Genomic DNA, 17,989 nt, shown 5'->3' with positions numbered 1-17,989 from the left:
TGCGCGTCCGGAGCCTGTGCCCCGCAATGGGAGAGGCCACAGCAGAGGGAGGCCCGCATACCAAAAAAAAAAAAAAAAAAAAAAAAAAAAGAAATAAATCTCAACTGCCTTCATCTGGACTGTCTTTCATATACCTATTTGGTTTAAATTTAAAAGGCATAATGACACCCTCAAATAGAAATCTATTTATAAAGCTATGACCATTTAATAAAGTGACCATGCAAGAGTTAACACTGGTCCTTACTAGAAGAACATTTTCAGTTTGTTTTATTTTCCTAGAAGACTGAGGAAAACAGTTTAGAACACCTAGAGTTAGACACTATGCCACTTTAACATACAATAATGAAATTATAGAAATATGATTAAAAATTTTACTCAACCATCTGGCAACTAACTGTAACACTTTATTTAAACGAACCATTTTTGCGCTTCATTTCCTGCTCTGAGGCTATATAGAAGAGCATTTAAGTTTGAAACATCAGAAAGTTCTTTTTCCAAGCTCCCCATCTAGTAACACTGATAGCTAATACTTTACTAATTTAGTAATTAGTAAGACAAATTACAGAGCAAAATAAAAGGTATATGCCTTGGAAGTGAAGAAGGATAACTTGTTCCTCTCTACCTCTTCCTACTTTTCTTTCTTCTTTAGTATCTCCCCTCCTCCCCCATCACAAGTGTTTCTAAGCAGACCGGGAACACATAGTAATTATAAAATAACATACCCTGTAACAATTAGGACTTCAGAATTTCCAAAATCTATCATGAATATTTGTATTAGTGCAACTTTGTGGACTAAGAATTTGGTTGGAATACAAGGTTTTCTAATACTTTCACTTCCTATTGGAATTAATTCAGTAATAGTTCCTCGACACCACATTCCATTTTCAATACTGTTGACAAATATTCTTGCACCTAAATAATGGAGACAAATCATTATCAATGTTTATGAAGAAAAATATCTAATTAGCTCTAATTTACGAACATGTACATCAGTTCCACCACTAAGAAGTCTTAATTCATTTATTAACTGATGATACAGTACTGTGTCAAGTGCTATGAGAGGGATTAAAAGGTAGTGTATTTTGGCAGTTTCTGTTATACAGAAACTTATGTCCTAGACGGGGAGGTAAAAACAAAGAAAACAAAGCCAGCAGTCCTTTACTGAGGACCTGTGTTTTATAAACTATAACAAAGATGAGTAAGACTGTCCTGCTATCAAGAAGCTCAAGAAAGGAAAGGAGACAGGCAAGTAAGTGACTATAATACACTGTACTTGTAACAATAAAAACCTATCCTTGTGCATGTACACACATGCAAGTACAGATATATATACACCAAAATCTATAAAACACTTTAGTAGCATAAAGCAGCAATGACCTTCTCGTGGTAAAAGGGGAGTGAAAGTAAAGAAACCAAGAAAGGGAGAATGTGAAAGGCCAAAATTAAGAAATTAATACACAGTGGAGTTCAGAGAAGGGGAAGATGAACCAAGGACCAAGCAGCAGAGGGAGACCTTATGGTCTTCCCTTATGGAGGGATCAGATGAATTACAAATTAATAACCAGAAAAAAAGATCAAGTTAGAAAGAATTTTTATTTTTACTATAGGCTCAGCAATGTTCTCAGTATTTTGTGTTTGAATTCACCTCCTCCCCACAACCACCCCATGGAGATGGCGCTTCCATCCCGTAGATGAGGAAACTAGGCAAAAAGAGGCTGAAAACCCAGCCCAAGCCACATGGCTACTTAGAAGAGGTAGGAAGAGAACCCAGGTAGACTTAGAGCCCATCCTCTTAAAAACTCATCTAGCATCAGAGATATACTTGGTAAGACCTGATCACTGATTACATACAGAGAGATGCTGTATAATCCCCTCTATACATGCTAATAAAAACAGGATAGTTGGGGCTTCCCTGGTGGCGCAGTGGTTGAGAGCCCACCTGCCGATGCAGGGGACACGGGTTCGTGCCCCGTTCCGGGAAGATCCCACGTGCCGCGGAGCGGCTGGGCCCGTGAGCCATGGCCACTGAGCCTGTGCGTCCGGAGCCTGTGCTCCGCAACGGGAGAGGCCGAAACGGTGAGAGGCCCACGTAACGCAAAAAAAAAAAAAAAAAAAAGAAAAAAGAGAAACAGGATAGTTGAGAGGCACATCAGGGCAACCTTTTAAGTTCTGCCAAAACATCTGTTTTGGCCTTGAGATTGTCATCAACCCTTCTCTTATGCTGATACACCATATAACCAATATTCTTAAACTATAAGCTATTAAACGATTCTTTCTTGCAGTAGATGAGATAAAAGTCTATTGAAGTCATCTGTTCTTTACAATGAAGAACACAGGTAGGAAAAGGGAACAAGAGGATACTCGGCGAAAGCATTATATTACATTTCTTCCCTTACCATTAATTTCTTGAAAGATAAATGAGGGCTTCCCTGGTGGCACAGTGGTTAAGAATCCAGGGTAATGCAGGGCACACGGGTTCAAACCCTGGTCTGGGAAGATCCCACATGCCCTGGAGCAATTAAGCCCGTGTGCCACAACTACTGAGCCTGTGAGCCACAACTACTGAGCCTGTGAGCCACAACTACTGAAGCCCACGCGCCTAGAGCCCGTGTTCCGCAACAAGAGAAGCCACCGCAGTGAGAAGCCCGTGCACTGCAATGAAGAGTAGCTCTTGCTTGCCACAACTAGAGGAAGCCCACATGCAGCAACGAAGACCCAACGCAGCCAAAAATAAAAAAATTGAAAGAAAAATGATGAGTATTTAAATCATGTATATCTACCTTGAAATAATAATTATCCTTGACAACTTAAAGGATGACTTTTTGGCTTTCTTAGAACATTTTCTAAATCTAAACTGAGCTCTTTTGTGCATATATTAAATTTAGAGAATTATTTGCAGCTGTAAAAATTAAGTTTAACGCTACACTCTTCCCTCCTTAGATATTCAGAATTTAAATACGATTTTTTAAATTAATTTATTCTATTTATTTATTTTTGGCTGCGCTGGGTCTTCGTTGCTGCACACGGGCTTTCTCTATTTGCTGCGAGTGCGGGCTACTCTTCGTTGAGGTGCACGTGCTTCTCATCGTGGTGGCTTCTCTTCCTTTTTTTTTGTGGTACGCGGGCGTCTCACTGTTGTGGCCTCTCCCATTGCGGAGCACAGGCTCTGGACGCGCAGGCTCAGCAGCCACGGCTCACTGGCCTAGCTGCTCCGTGGCATGTGGGATCCTCCCGGACCAGGGCACGAACCCGTGTCCCCTGGATCAGCAGGTGGATGCTCAACCACTGCACCACCAGGGAAGCCCCCTCTTTCTTTTTTAAATTTATTTTTGGCTGTTTTGGGTCTTCATTGCTGCACGAGGGCTTTCTCTAGTTGTGGCAAGTGGGGGCTACTCTTCATGGCAGTGCACGGGCTTCTCATTGTGGTGGCTTCTCTCGTTGCAGAGCAGGGCTCTAGGCGCACGGGCTTCAGTAGTTGTGCCATGTGGGCTCGGTAGTTGTGGCACACAGGCTGTTGCTCCGCGGCATGTGGGATCTTCCCAGACCAGGGATCGAACCCATGTCCCCTGCATTGGCAGGTGGATTCTTAAACACCGCGCCACCAGGGAAGTCCCGTGGTGGCTTCTCTTGTTGCAGAGCATGGGCTCGAGGCACACGGGCTTCAGCAGTTGTGGCTCGCAGGCTCTAGAGCACAGGCTCAGCAGTTGTGACACACAGGCTTAGTTGCTCTGTGACATGTGGGATCTTCCTGGACCAAGGCTCGAACCCGTGTCCCCTGCACTGGCAGGAGGATTCTTAACTACTGTGCCACCAGGGAAGTCCCTAAACACTATTTTTTAACTTTAAAAATTATTATTCATTTTTATCAGAAGTATATGATTCTAGTCTTTTGATATTCTGATAAGCTACAAAGATGAGCTGAGAGTAACACTTTTAAAGAACTACTATAGGGACTTCCCCAGCGGTCCAGTGGTAAAGAATCCCCCTTCCAATGCAAGGGATGTGGGTTCAATCCCTGGTCGGGGAACTAAGATAACACATGCCACAGGGCAACTAAGCCCACGTGCCTCAACTAGAGAGACCGAGTGCCACAAACAACAGAGCCCACGTGCCCTGAAGCCTCCGCGTCACAACCAGAGAGAGAAAACCCACGTGCCACAACTAGAGAGAAGCCCACGCGCTGCAATGAAAGGTCCCACGTGCCACAACCAAGACCCGACACAGCCAAAAAATTAAAAAAAAAAACCCTACTATATAAAGCTGAACAGACAATATAGTACTTTTCGGTATTAGTTATACATAGGCATTGACATTAACAGAATGAGAAAAATGCTCTATTAATAAATCAAACAAATCATAGCTTCATCTTATTACAAAGTAAAATCAAATTTAATCAAGTGTTACAAAGAAAACGTTTGTAATGAAAGCCTAAATTACAGCAAATTACACACAGCCTTAAAATTAAGATGGACTGATTAAATTTACCGACTACCCTCTGTGTGGCCCTAGGAAATGGATGCCACTGCCCTGCATCTATCTCACTCAGGTGTTCAGTGACATCTTCAACATTCACACGTAGATAGCAAGGGAAGGTAGTCATACTACAAGGAACACTTAGAGGAATACTTTTCTCTGAGATGAGGGGACAAATTATATAACCCATCATGGGTTTTGTAACTTAAAAAATATCTCACCTTACTCCATAATGGAGTTTTTGTGTATATCTCACTCAACAGTCAATTTTATGTCCACTGACAGATGAATGGATAAAGAAGATGTGGTACATATATACAATGGAATACTATTTAGCCATAAAAAAAGATCAAAATAATGCTACCTGCAACAACATGGATGGAACTAGAGATTATCATACTAAGTGAAGTCAGAAAGAGAAAGACAAATACCATATTTGGTATTTGATGAAGTGGGAGTTTGTGGTTGGTAGATGCAAACTATTATAAATAGAATGGATAAACCACAAGGTCCTACTGGATAGCAAAGGGAACTATATTCAATATTCAGTGATAAACCATAATGGAAAAGAACATTAAGAAAAGAAAGCAAGTTCCAAATTAGTATGACTCCAGTTAAACTTGGCAAATGATACTAAAAATATTTAAAAATCATTTTAAAATGACTTTAAAAACACTGGAATTATGTATACTGTATACTGTAATAATATTACTACTAGGTATCTCTGAGCACACACAAAAAAAACCAGTCGATTTGAATACTTAGCTAAGTTACCTAAATAAAATTTAACTTAACCTTTATGCTTGCAAATTTGTATTACAAAAAGTCTATATGGGTTGGCCAATATTACAATATTTAAATAAGCTTCATATTTTAACTTAGAGTAATATTTCATTACCTAGCTCCAAAATGTCTGAAGGATCAAGGTATACACTCTTAATGCAAAACTGATTCACCTTCTTTTCCAATACTGTTGCATCTTTTATTTGTGAATACTTCCGAATGTAGAAGTGGCAAGGATGTATTACATGGCTTACAAAAACGAGCTCTGGAGAACCTGGATGAGAATATTTAAACCACATTAATAAGCCAAAAGTCAGGAAAGAATTCACAGAAACTGAATGCAGTATCCTTTGAAAGAATGTGTCTTGTAGCACTGCAAACTCTAGAATACCTAGGCCCACAATAGGTAACCCAAAACCCAGACAGTAACTAGACTGATAAAACAAACACATCTCACTTCCAAAATGATTTCTTTAGCAACCTGAACTGCAAACATTTTATTTTATTTGCAAAATATGTTAAATAAGTGGAATTGAAGTTCAAGTAGTTAGTTAGGTTCTAAAATCAGAGTATACTCTGTAACTCTACTGTATTACAACAAAACTTCAGAATTTATTTATAACCATAAGTGGAACTCAGAACCCCACTGATAACGATGTTTCTAATATAGAAACAAAATCCTGTTTAAACTATACTAAACTGAAAGAACTAATAATTAGCTCATGGCCACTTTGAATCTTAAATTTTATCAGGCTGGAGAAGTATGAAAAAAACTCTGGGAAAACCAACATACTGAGCAGCATTTAGGGGGAGATATGTGTGTTTTGGTGGAAGTAAGGGTGGGGCAGAATAAAAGACAGTGAGAAACTTTTTGTATACAGCAGTAATTAAGCCAAGTGTTTCTACTGATATGAAAAGATCTCCAGAATATAATGTCAAGGAAGGAATTAAGGGGCTTCCCTGGCCATCCAGTGGTTAAGACTCCACACTTCCACTGCAGGGGGCACAGGTTTGATCCCTGATTGGGGAATTAAGATCCCGCATGCCATGTGACATGGCCCCCCCCCAAAAAAAAAAAAAAAAAAAAAACCAAGGAAAAAAGAAAGGAATTAAAAAAACACTGCAGTGTATATGGCACGCTATGTTTTGTGTACAAAAACAACCAAAAATGAGAATTAGAAAAATAATATATGTGTATTTGTTCAAATATGAATAAAGAAACTGGAAAGGAGGAAGAGACACATGGAATGGGAATAGGTTAGGGGAAAAGGTTCACAGGGTATTTTAATATATATATATTTAATTTTTGAACAATGTAGGTGTCCTAGTGTATCTAGTAAAAATGTTTAAAAAACAAAGACTAGGAGAAACTGAAGTATAGATAGATGATAAAAACTGAACAAATAGATCATTTTACCTACCCAATACAGATCACACGAATAATACCCATACTGAGGATGAGGTAAAGAGATAAGTATGTTAGCTGGGGAGACAGCTGAGAGAAGTGTAGTAAATTTCAGAAATATTTTTCCCAGTAACAGCCAGAACTTTTAACATTAAAAAGGAAGAAATGTTAGGAATTCCCTGGAGGGCCAGTGGTTAAAACTCGGCGCTTCCACTGCTGTGGACCTGGGTTTGATCCCTGGTCGGGGAACTAAGATCCCACAAGCCGTGTGGCGTGGCAAAAATAAATAAATAAATTTCAGTTATTAGGAAAATTCATTTTACTCACTGCCTCCCTCTCCATAAGAGTTACTATGTATCAACTCTGCTGCATCAAGTTCAGAGTTGTTAACGTACCTGCTTTTGATCCGAAAGGAACAGATGATTTTTTCTGAAGAGGCTCTTTTGGATATCTAGGTGTCTCCACAAGATAATCTGTGAAGCATGCTTCGTCAAAAGAGAAAATAAAGGCAATTGTTATTAGTTTTATTACGTTGACAATGGCATACTTAACATACTGTTTAAAAAGCTGTACTTGCATGGGCAAAATACTGGAAGGGCAAGACCCCCTTGTATCAGCAGGCAAAGTCCTGATAGTTCTCTTAACTCACTGAGATAATCAGTGATAATAATAATATTGTGGAGACGAGAGAAAACAGCATGTCCTTTTTTTTGTATTCAAAATACCATTCTGGAAACTCAATCAATGAAATAGACTGGGAGCAGGGGGGAGGAGAAAACCAAAGATCTTGAAAATGGTCCTAAAGAAGACTGACAATGTAACTACACACAGTAGTATCTCACCCTGATGTTGATGGGGAGAACACCAACACTGGAAATCTAATCAAATAATTACGATACATTTAAATGTTAACAAATGCTACTGTTAACAAATGTTAAGAGATGCTACTACATTCATGACAGTTCATTTTATAAAGGACTGTATCTCAGAACAAAGATTGAAGCTATGCTATTCTTAAATTTAAGAACAAAGTCATCAGACTGCTTCTGCTAATATGGTTGTCATTTATTTACAGTATTTTCATCTTATATAGAGGTTTCTATGTGGAACACTGAAAAGTCAAACACCCTAATTAAACCAAATATTAGAGTTTAGCTATGTTATTGCATTAAAAATTATCCTAACTTTGGAAAATGTGAAAGAAGGGGCATGGAATCAACAGATTAACTCAGAATGAGGTGTAACAGCAATATGTTAAGTACAGGGACAAAAAGGTACTAACTCCGTTTCTAATTCCAGACACAATATATTGTTTCCTTGCTTTTCTATTTTCACTCACTTTCTAGGTCTTCTTCGATGACTTCTTCGATGATCACATCAGGGCTCGGTCCCGCCTGAGGCAGAGCAGCAATGGTTTCACAGGGGGTTATTGCAACAACCTCGTGCTGTGGTGGGAAGTGTTTTGCTTCTAAATGCATATCACCGCTTTCCCGTTGCAAAGGAGTTGGTGGGGGGGCTTCACTAGTCAGGATAGAAATGTCAACCTTTTTCTTTTCTAGTGATGGGTATGCACCACTACAAGAAAATTCCTTTTTATGATTATATTTCTTTTGAACATTCCGTCCCACTTCACTTTCTTGAGGATCAAATCTGTTTAAAGATACAGAGGCTACTTTTAATCAGTTCATAATTTTTTTATAACCACCTTAAAACCATTCCCTTTCCACATGACAGTATTGTGACACATACGAAGAGTTAAAGTTGTATAGGTGTCCCACAGGTATTTTTTTAAACAGCTGTATTGATATAATTTACACACTATAAAATCCAATTAATTTTTACTAAATTTAGAGTTGGGTAACCATCACCACAATCTAATTTTAGAACATTTCCATTATCCCGAAACTTCTGCCCATTCCCAAGCAAGCCCAAGGATTTTAAAAGGTCAACAAGAGGTAAAATCAATGAGAAGCTAAAGAAAGAACTTGATATACAGTCATGTCACAATGATCTGATCCTAGAAGAACAGTGGATACAGGTTTTCAGTTTCAATTATCCAAATTTTGATTTGGCTTAGGTGTTTGATTTTAAACTATGCTAAGATTATTTCTTCTTCGTTTAATTCACTGGCTTAAAAATAAAGTGCAGGAAGCAGTGAGAGGTACAATCCGGAGAAAATTACTAGAAACCTCCATCTAGGCTAAAAATCACCATCAGTCCGAATCCTTTGGGTATGATTATTCAATAGCCACTAATCTACAAATTTATCTTCTTCATAAATCCACACAGATATGGGCTATCAAATCTAAAAGTATAGATATTCTATCAAAAAAATGAGATTCTCAAAAGCTTTAATTTTCGTTACTCCATGACACATTTAGCTTCTTCACAGATCACCATTTAAGAAGCCAAGTGAGGACGCCCCCGGTGACGCAGTGGTTAAGAATCTGCCTGCCAATGCAGGGGAGACAGGTTCGAGCCCTGGTCCGGGAAGATCCCACAGCCAAGGAGCAACTAAGCCCACAAGCCACAACTACTGAAGTCCGCACGCCTAGAGCCTGCGCTCCACAACAAGAGAAGCCACCGCAACGAGAAGCCCGCGCACCGCAACAAAGAGTAGTCCCCGCTCGCCACAACTAGAGAAAGCCCGCGTGCAGCAATGAAGACCCAACGCAGCCAAACATAAATAATAAATTAAAAAAAAAAAAGAAGAAGCCAAATGAAATCAGAAATAAGAACCTAAAAAGCCAACTGGATTCAGCAGACCTATCTTACCCATCTCTTAATACACATTGACTAAAGGTCCAAACAGCTTCTGAGGATTCATATAGGTTGACAACTCTGTAATCTAAAACATTTCTTTTTACAGTAACTCTTGTCTGGCTTTACTGAGACATTTAATGCCGCCAACCAACCTGTCTCACAGACTTCTCCTCTTACTTGCAGAACACCACTCTCTCCTACCCCTTCTTGGTTTTGTTTTGTTTTGTTGCAGATTACCCTTTCCCTGTCTTAAAATTTAATATTTTTTCCAGGGCACTGTCCTGACCCACTTCAATACTTGCTCTCACTGGGCAAACCCATTCTTTAATTACCACCCATCATCAGTAGAGGCAGGCTACAGTGATACTTTCCCTAAAAACTAGCAAGAAATTTAAAAGACTTCTGAGTTAAATTTAAAACCAAGGCAAGATCAATACAGACTCCTGAAGAGACAAAATACCCTTCAGTATTAAAAATATTTGATAGTAACCATATTCAAGTTATGAAAATATCTAGAAGAACGTACTGACTGGAAAGGATGATCATCCACGAAAGTGGAAAACGTCAAGTCACAGAGGCAAATAGAGGCCAGGGCTCCACATGTGGGGAAGATGAGCTGAGCCAAAGGACTGGTACTTGAGGCCTCTGGCAAGGTCTTCCCTGGGGGGAAAGGAATGTAGCGAGCTGTCCAGGACCAACACCGTTCAGCTATTCGATAAACCTTACTCCCTTTATTCAGAAAACACCTCAAACAAAGCAACTTCTGATGATTTGGCTTCTTGTGTCTCTCTGGATATTGGAAAAGAACGCCAACCTAAGTGTTCTAGTCCCTGTGGCAATTATATTTGCCCCTTAAGTTAATAAACTGGAATTCAGACTATATGTCAGTTTTGTGAACTTGGCTTACATGAGTCTACCTGGCTTAGAGTAAGATCTGCTCATGTCTGTTTCTGAGATTGTAAGGCTGTGGGCTGGACCCTCATGATTTCCTCAGAGTAATGAACGTTACGCTTGTTGGGGGACGATTTCCTTAGGAGCCATACCACCTACAACTGAATAAACTTATTTTCTTTTGGGGGTTTCTAAACCATTTACATTCTGACTACTCCTAAACCAAGAATGAAATCCAGAACCTCTTGTTAAGTTTCAGCACATACAGCTCACTTCCCTCTGGACATTTCTCCCAAGATACCTAGTAAACAACAGTAACTCAACATATCCCACTATCTTCCCCCGCCCAACTTCTTTTCTTCCTGTTTTTCCAAACTTGGTGAATAATACCACAATTCATCACCAAATATAGACCTATAAATCACTGAGGATGCCTCCCTTTTCCTCATTCCCCACACCCAAACAGTTACTAAGTTACACCACTTTTCCCTGTTCAGCATTTGTCATTATCTATCTGTTCCTCTCCAGTGCTACTACCTACATTTGGTTTCTCATCATTTGCTGAGACTATTTATATAACAGCCTAACCCATCCTTCAGCCTCTGGCCTCATATTCTTCCAAAGAACCCTCTACGGTCACTAGAGTTATCTTCTACAAATGTAACCTAATTATTTTTATTTTTATGCTAAAAATCTTTTAGTGGCTTTCTATTATTTACAGCTGTGTTGTCCAACAGAACCTTCTGCAATAATGAAACTGTGCTGCACTATCCGACAGCCACTAACCAAATATGGCTACTGAGCACCTGAAATGTGGCTACTGCAACCAAAGAACTGAATTTTTCATTTTATTTAGTTTTAATTAATTTACACTTAAATTTAAATGACCACACGTGGTTAGCAGCTACCATATTGGATAGCACAGGTCTAAGAAATAAAGTCCAAATACCACCACACAACAAAGTCTTTAGGATTCAGCCTCTATGTATCCTCTGCCATATGGAATTATACATGCAGGTCCCTGAATGTAGTATGTGATCTCACTACCCATACAGTGCTTTCTGCAAAGATGCCTGCCTCCCTTTTGTCCTCCTTTCCAATTGCTACTCATTTTTCATGGATGAGGGAAAACAAAATCTCCTCTTTCCAAGACCCGTTACATCTCAAAGAACTGATCATTCCCTTCCTTTGCATCTCCATTAAATTCTGCACAAACTACTATCATAGCAATTACGTACTTCATTATTTATGTGTATCATTCTCTACTTAGTTTAACTTCTCTGCATAAATCTCAGTATCTAGGCTGTCAGTGCCTAGCACAACATCAGTGTTCAATGCTAGCTGAATGAATGAATCTCAAAGATGACTCGGAGGACTTCCTTGGTGGCGCAGTGGTTAATAATCTGCCTGCCAATGCAGGGGACACAGGTTCGACCCCTGGTCCGGGAAGATCCCCCATGCCGCAGAGCAACTAAGCCCGTGCGCCACAACTACTGAGCCTGCACTCTAGAGACCACGAGCCACTACTGAGCCCACATGCTGCAACTACTGAAGCCCGTGCGCCTAGAGCCTGTGCTCCGTGACACGAGAAGTCACTGCAGTGAGAAGCCCGCGCACCGCAACGAAGAGTAGCCCCCGCTCGCCACAACTAGAGAAAGCCTGCACACAGCAACGAAGACCCAAAGCCGCCAAAAATAAATAAATAAATAAATAAATAAATTTATTAAAAAGAAAAAGATGACTCCGACATATATCATTGAATGCTGACCCCTTCTAGGTCTTTTAATTCTTAAATATTTTATGCGGAATTTAACTGATAAAAACCATTTTGCCCTTTATATTATTTTTCAGCTTTTGAATCATAAATATTACACTGAACATCAACTTTTCTGTCTCAGATAATACTTCTGTCCCTTACACCATGTCAGACACTAATAGCATATTGCCATTCTCATACTTACTTTGCTGAATCCTCAAATTCAATCTTTCCCATATTGTTGAACATACAGATGATCTCACTGCAATTCATATTCAACCTAAAATTAAATACTTAGCATAAAAAAATGCTCTAATACAAGTTTATTACCTTCCCTAATAAAAATTAGTTGCTAACATTAAAAACTCTGAAAGACAGAACACTTAAATAACTTTCTAATTTATCATAAATTACTTATTTTAATTTGGTTGCTAATTTGGGAAACATTTTTTGACCCAAATTTTCAATTTATAACTGCTTGTTATTTTAATAAATCTATCCTAATACAGTTTTATATTTAAGTATGACGTTCTCCTGAATTATAACTTACTTACTTGGGAGAGTTCCTTAGTTTTAGAGAGGTGACTTGTGACAATTCGCTCTCAAATGTTAATTTCAAAGTCCAGATAATCTAAAATCAAAAGAAAAGTATCACTCATATGTGCATTTTGCTTTGTAATTATAAATACCGCTGAAACAGAGTAAGATTTTAGAAAAAAAACTATACCCTTTAGGTATTTTCACTAATTAATGTGCTCAGGGTTTGATTTTAGGCAAGCAAAGGGAGGGATGCAAATAAGAATTTATGAATTTTTCCCCAAAAGAAATTTAAAATCTTCTGAAGATATGTATCAACAGATAACAAAAGACAGTAGTTAATAAATGGGATACAGCTACACGATCAGGGAAAATTCTGATCAGATTCATTTTGCACCTGCACTGCTGTCCTCAAACGTTTCTCTCTTTTTTTTTTTTCCCCATCTTCCTAATGCAGCTAACTAGGGTAAAGACCAGATTTTACTTTTTTTCACCTCCTAATGCTTCACATATAATACACAGGAACTATTACTGTTCTTAGAACTACAGCTGGAGGGAGGCCTGGTCAAGTAAGATGGCGGCAAACTCTTCTCCTTCAAAGTTCAAGACTCTGGAGGCAGGTAAACCAATGGCTTCTATTTTATACTTCAGTTCAATCCAAATATCTGATCATCTATGGGTAATGAGGCCCTGAAGATTCAAAGACAACAGAGTAGGATCTACACCCCAAGGGAGCAAGACAGAAATTAGCAAAGAGGATCGATGGTTAACCCAGCCCTGCCAAACGATCTCATAAGAAACATGTTTCTATTGCTGCCTAATTCTAGGCACATGATTAGATGACAGGGCAGAGCTGAATCACCTTGTTTCCTGAGGTGCACAGCTGGGGGTTGGGAGAAAAACCTAAATGGCATCTTGATAAGTTTCTAAGTCAAGAGTTGACAGTCATACCTAACTGTCTGTAAAAAGAAAATAGTCCTATTTACTTTGCTACTCTTACTTGTCCTCATTTTTTATTCAACTGTCCTAGAAACAACTTTCGACTCAATGTCATCCTACTTGTTCTCAGACAGTGTGTTCTAAAAGACTTTACTGCACCATTTCCCTAAGTGGTAAATAATAATAAAAGGCCAAACAAGTTTATTAATGTTTATCTTAGAATTCAAACACCTAAGAATTCTGAATTGATGCCAATACAAATTAGGATAATCTGAAACACAAATTCTTCTTAAGTCTTAAATATTATATTCCAAAGTAGGTAATATAAGCCACCACAGAAATAATTCACATTATGAACTGTTAAAACTACCTGATTCAGGTCACAGAATATTCTTAGAGAAGGTGTGGATTTTAATTCTCTTGCTATCTTCATAGCTGCATCCAAATCATTTTTTTTCACTTCAATGTATCTTTTAGCCGTTATTATATTTGATAAGTAGTCATCCGTATTTCTTACTACCTCTTCACACAGGTTCTTTTTCCTTCATTTAAGATAAAGTTGTTTTTCAGTATTTCATAAACATTTTTATGAAAGTAAATTTAAAGAAACTCAACAGTACTGAAAAGGTAAATTCACTACTTTATGAACTTAAATAACATAACATGGTTAATGAGGCATTCAATTGAACTGAAATCTATTACAGTTTTTCTAAAAATTAATCAATTTTTGGCTGCGTTGGGTCTTCATTGCTGTGCGTGGGCTTTCTCTAGTTGTGGTGAGCGGGGGCTACTCTTCGTTGCAGCGCACGGGCTTCTCGTTGTGGTGGCTTCTCTTGTTGCGGAGCACGGGCTCTAGGTGGACGGGCTTCAGTAGCTGTGGCTCGTGGGCTCTAGAGCGCAGCCTCAGTAGTTGTGGCGCATGGGCTTAGTTGCTCTGTGGCATGTGGGATCTTCCCGGACCAGGGCTCGAACCCGTGTCCTCTGAATTGGCAGGCGGATTTTTAACCACTGTGCCACCAGGGAAGCCCTGAAATCTATTATAGTTGAAAGCTACGTGCGTAAAACTAGAAAAAAGGTAAATTTTGTAGAAGGATATAGTTATCACATCACAGATACAGCTGTCACAGAACTGCAGAGATGTGACAGACCCTAGACGATGCTATCACTTTTAAAAGTAAGAGAGAAATCCTGGCTATCTTGCAGTCACTTGTGCCATTACAAAGACATATCTGTACTCATTTCTCACAAGGACCTACCTAGACATTTTAGAATTTCATAAGCAGATACATATTACATGAATTTAAAATGAGACTTCAGGACTTCCCTGGTGGCACAGTGGTTAAGAATCTGCCTGCCAACGCAGGGGACATGGTTTCGATCCCTGGTCTGGGAAGATCCCACATGCCACAGAGCAACTAAGCCCATATGCCACAACTACTGAGCCTGTGCACCTAGAGCCCGTGCTCCACAACAAGAGAAGCCACCGCAATGAGAAGCCCACGCACCGCAATGAAGAGTAGCCCCCGCTTGCCACAACTGGAGAACGCCTGCGTGCAACAATGAAGACCCAACACAGCCAAAAATTAAAAATAAATAAATTTATATAAAAAAATGAGACTTTAAAATAGACTTCACCAAACCAAAACTTAGGTAGCGATTAACTATAATCTTCAAAGTAATCACTTATGAAGCTTACAGAGTTATTCCTTCATTATTTGTGCCTCATTTCTCAAAAATTTTTCTGTCTACAGTAGAATTATTATGGAAATTAAGATATTTTGACCAAAAATCATAGTGTCTAACTTGCTTATTTTATTCATCAAATAAATAAAACGATTTCCTCAAAATCAAATCTGGCCTCAAAAAAGGAGAGTCTGCCACACTGAAGAGTAATAAGAATGTGACAAGGCTCTAAAGATGAAGAAGTATTCCAAAAAACTTTTAGTAATTATATATATACTTTATGAAAATCATTTCTTTAGAGGATAAGTGGTCATTTTGATAAGTTCCAGATGATTCCTAAAAAAATCATGCCCAGGGAGTGATGTCAGCAAAATGGCAGACTAGGAAACTCTAAGCCCTCATTCCCCAATGGAGATTTCAAATGAGAGCCAAAAACTGGTTAAAACAATCTTATAGGACTCTGGGAAGTGGACAAAGGTATACAGCAATGGAGCAAATGTACAACTGAGAGGAACCCACAGTCAAATCAGTAGGAAATTTCATTTCTTGACCTCGCCCAGAGCCCTGCTCAGCGTGGTGCAGTCCTGGTCTGGAGACAGCAGAGCAGTTCCCAATGCTTCCCTCCGAAGGGGCAGCAGCAAACCTTATTCGCAACGTCCTCATTTGTCTCGGGGCTGCCTGAAGAGCTGTTTTACTTAATGTGGAACTCAGGCAGCAAGAGAAAGTGAGCTGGGAAGGCTGCAGAGAGACTAACAGCTACAGGTGCTCTGGCAACAGAGACCACAGATACAGACACACAACAGCCCGCCTGAGGCTCAAAGGAGAAGCTGGGGTGAGATGCTTTAGGAAATTAAGACATTGTAAACAGCTAATACAAAGGAGTCAAACAAGCCACACTCATGCAAGACACATGTTCAGAGAAGACCTCAAAGTACCTTAAGCCTTCACGGAGGCTGATCCAAAAACTCAGCTGCACAAGCAAACAGACAGTCTGCAAAGACTGGGAGAGGTGGCTGTTTCTGCAAACGCCCAATTCTCTTTTTCAAGAACTTAACTTAAAAAATTTTATTTTAAAAAACTGAGGTATGTTGACATATGACATTGTGCTAATTTCAGTGTACGGCATTATGAACTCATAATTGCATATACTGCAAAATGTCCAGCTGCCATCCACCACCACAGTTAGAGTTCTCTCTTGTGACAAGGACGTTCAAGACGTGCTCTCTTAGTGGCTTGCAAATATGTGACACCATGCTAGTAACTGCGGCCGCACGCTCTGCGCCGCACCCTCACGACACACTTATTTTGTAACTGGGAGGCGGCACCTCCTGCCTCCTTTCACCCCCCTCGCCCACCCGTCTCCACCTCTAGCAGCCACCAATCTGTTCTCCGCATCTAGGGCCTGACAAGATTCCCTTCTTTTTAATGGCTGTGTGATATTCCATCACATACACAGACATCTATGTGTGTGTGTGTGTGTGTGTGTGTGTGTGTGTGTGTGTACACACATCTACACACCCCACATCTTCTTTAAACATTCATCCATTGATGGACTCTTAGGTTGTTTCCTTATCTTGGCTACTGTAAATAATGCTGCTTTGATCACAGGGGTGCATATATCTTTTCGAATTAGTGTATTTATTTCCTTCGAATAAATACCCAGAATTAGAATTAGTAGATTCTTAATTTTTTGAAGAACCTCCGTATGTTTTCCATAGTGGCTGCACCAATTTACATACTCAGCAACAATACACAAGGGTTTGCATTTCTCCACATCTCTGCTACCATTTGTTATCTCCTGTATTTTCAAGAATAGCCATACTAACAGGTATGAGATGATATCTCATTGTGGTTTTCATTTGCATTTTCCTGACGATTAGTGACGCTGAGCACCTTTTCAGGTACCCACTGGCCAGGTGTAGGTCTTCTTTGGAAAAATGTCTATTCAGTCCCTCTGTCCATTTTTAAATCAGATCGTTCGGGGTTTTTTGCAAAAGGGAATCCCTCAGGTTAAAATGAAAGAGATCAACATCTCTGGAGAAGGTAAACACATGGGCAAATACAAAATGTATTATTATTGTAATTTTGGTTTATGACTCCTCTATATTTTCCACAGCATTTAAAGAACAAATACATAAAATGACTATAAAGCCATGTCAATGGGTACACAATGTATAAAGATGCAACTGTGACAACAAAACATAAAGAAGGGGTGGAAATGTAAAGTAGAGGTTTTGTATGCAATTCAGTTGTGCTGGCTTCAATTCGAAATAGATGTGAGGATGTTATTTGTAATGCCCATGATAACCACAAAAAAAACTAACTATAGAATATGCAAAAAAGAAATGAGAAGGGAATCAAAATGTGTCACCACCAAAAAAATATCAAGTAAACAGAAAAGGTAGTAATAGAGGAAATGAATGACAAAAAAAAGCTATTAGACATATATAGAAGCCGGCACACCACAAAGAAGAATAAGCCCCGCTCACTGCAACTAGAGAAAGTCCACGTGCAGCAACGAAGCCCCAACGCAGCCAAAACTAAAAATAAATAAAATTTTTTTTAAAAAGGCACAGCGTGGGGGCTTCCCTGGTGGCACAGCGGTTGAGAGTTCGCCTGTCGATGCAGGGGACGTGGGTTCATGCCCCAGTCCGGGAAGATCCCACATGCTGCGGAGCGGCTGGGCCCATGGGCCATGGCCGCTGGGCCTGTGCTCCGCAACAGGAGAGGCCACAACAGTGAAAGGCCCGTGTACCACA

General features: G+C 39.5%; 1 protein-coding gene across 1 annotated transcript in view; it reads right to left on the bottom strand.

Annotated features, from left to right (window-relative positions):
- Positions 1-17,989, bottom strand: part of RNF17 (ring finger protein 17) — a 114,836-nt gene that overhangs the window by 77,753 nt on the left and 19,094 nt on the right. The window contains exons 7-13 of the mRNA XM_055089659.1: positions 13,918-14,089; positions 12,626-12,702; positions 12,277-12,351; positions 8,001-8,311; positions 7,057-7,146; positions 5,372-5,530; positions 723-912 (exon numbers count right to left, since the gene is read on the bottom strand). Coding sequence (XP_054945634.1) covers positions 723-912; positions 5,372-5,530; positions 7,057-7,146; positions 8,001-8,311; positions 12,277-12,351; positions 12,626-12,702; positions 13,918-14,089 — 1,074 coding nt within the window. The remainder of the gene's footprint in view (positions 1-722; positions 913-5,371; positions 5,531-7,056; positions 7,147-8,000; positions 8,312-12,276; positions 12,352-12,625; positions 12,703-13,917; positions 14,090-17,989) is intronic.

Source organism: Physeter macrocephalus, chromosome 13, assembly GCF_002837175.3.
Source record: "Physeter macrocephalus isolate SW-GA chromosome 13, ASM283717v5, whole genome shotgun sequence".
In the NCBI taxonomy this organism is placed as follows: domain Eukaryota; kingdom Metazoa; phylum Chordata; class Mammalia; order Artiodactyla; family Physeteridae; genus Physeter; species Physeter macrocephalus.
Note: the sequence above shows the minus strand (reverse complement) of the source record. Positions and strands in the feature narration are given on the sequence as shown.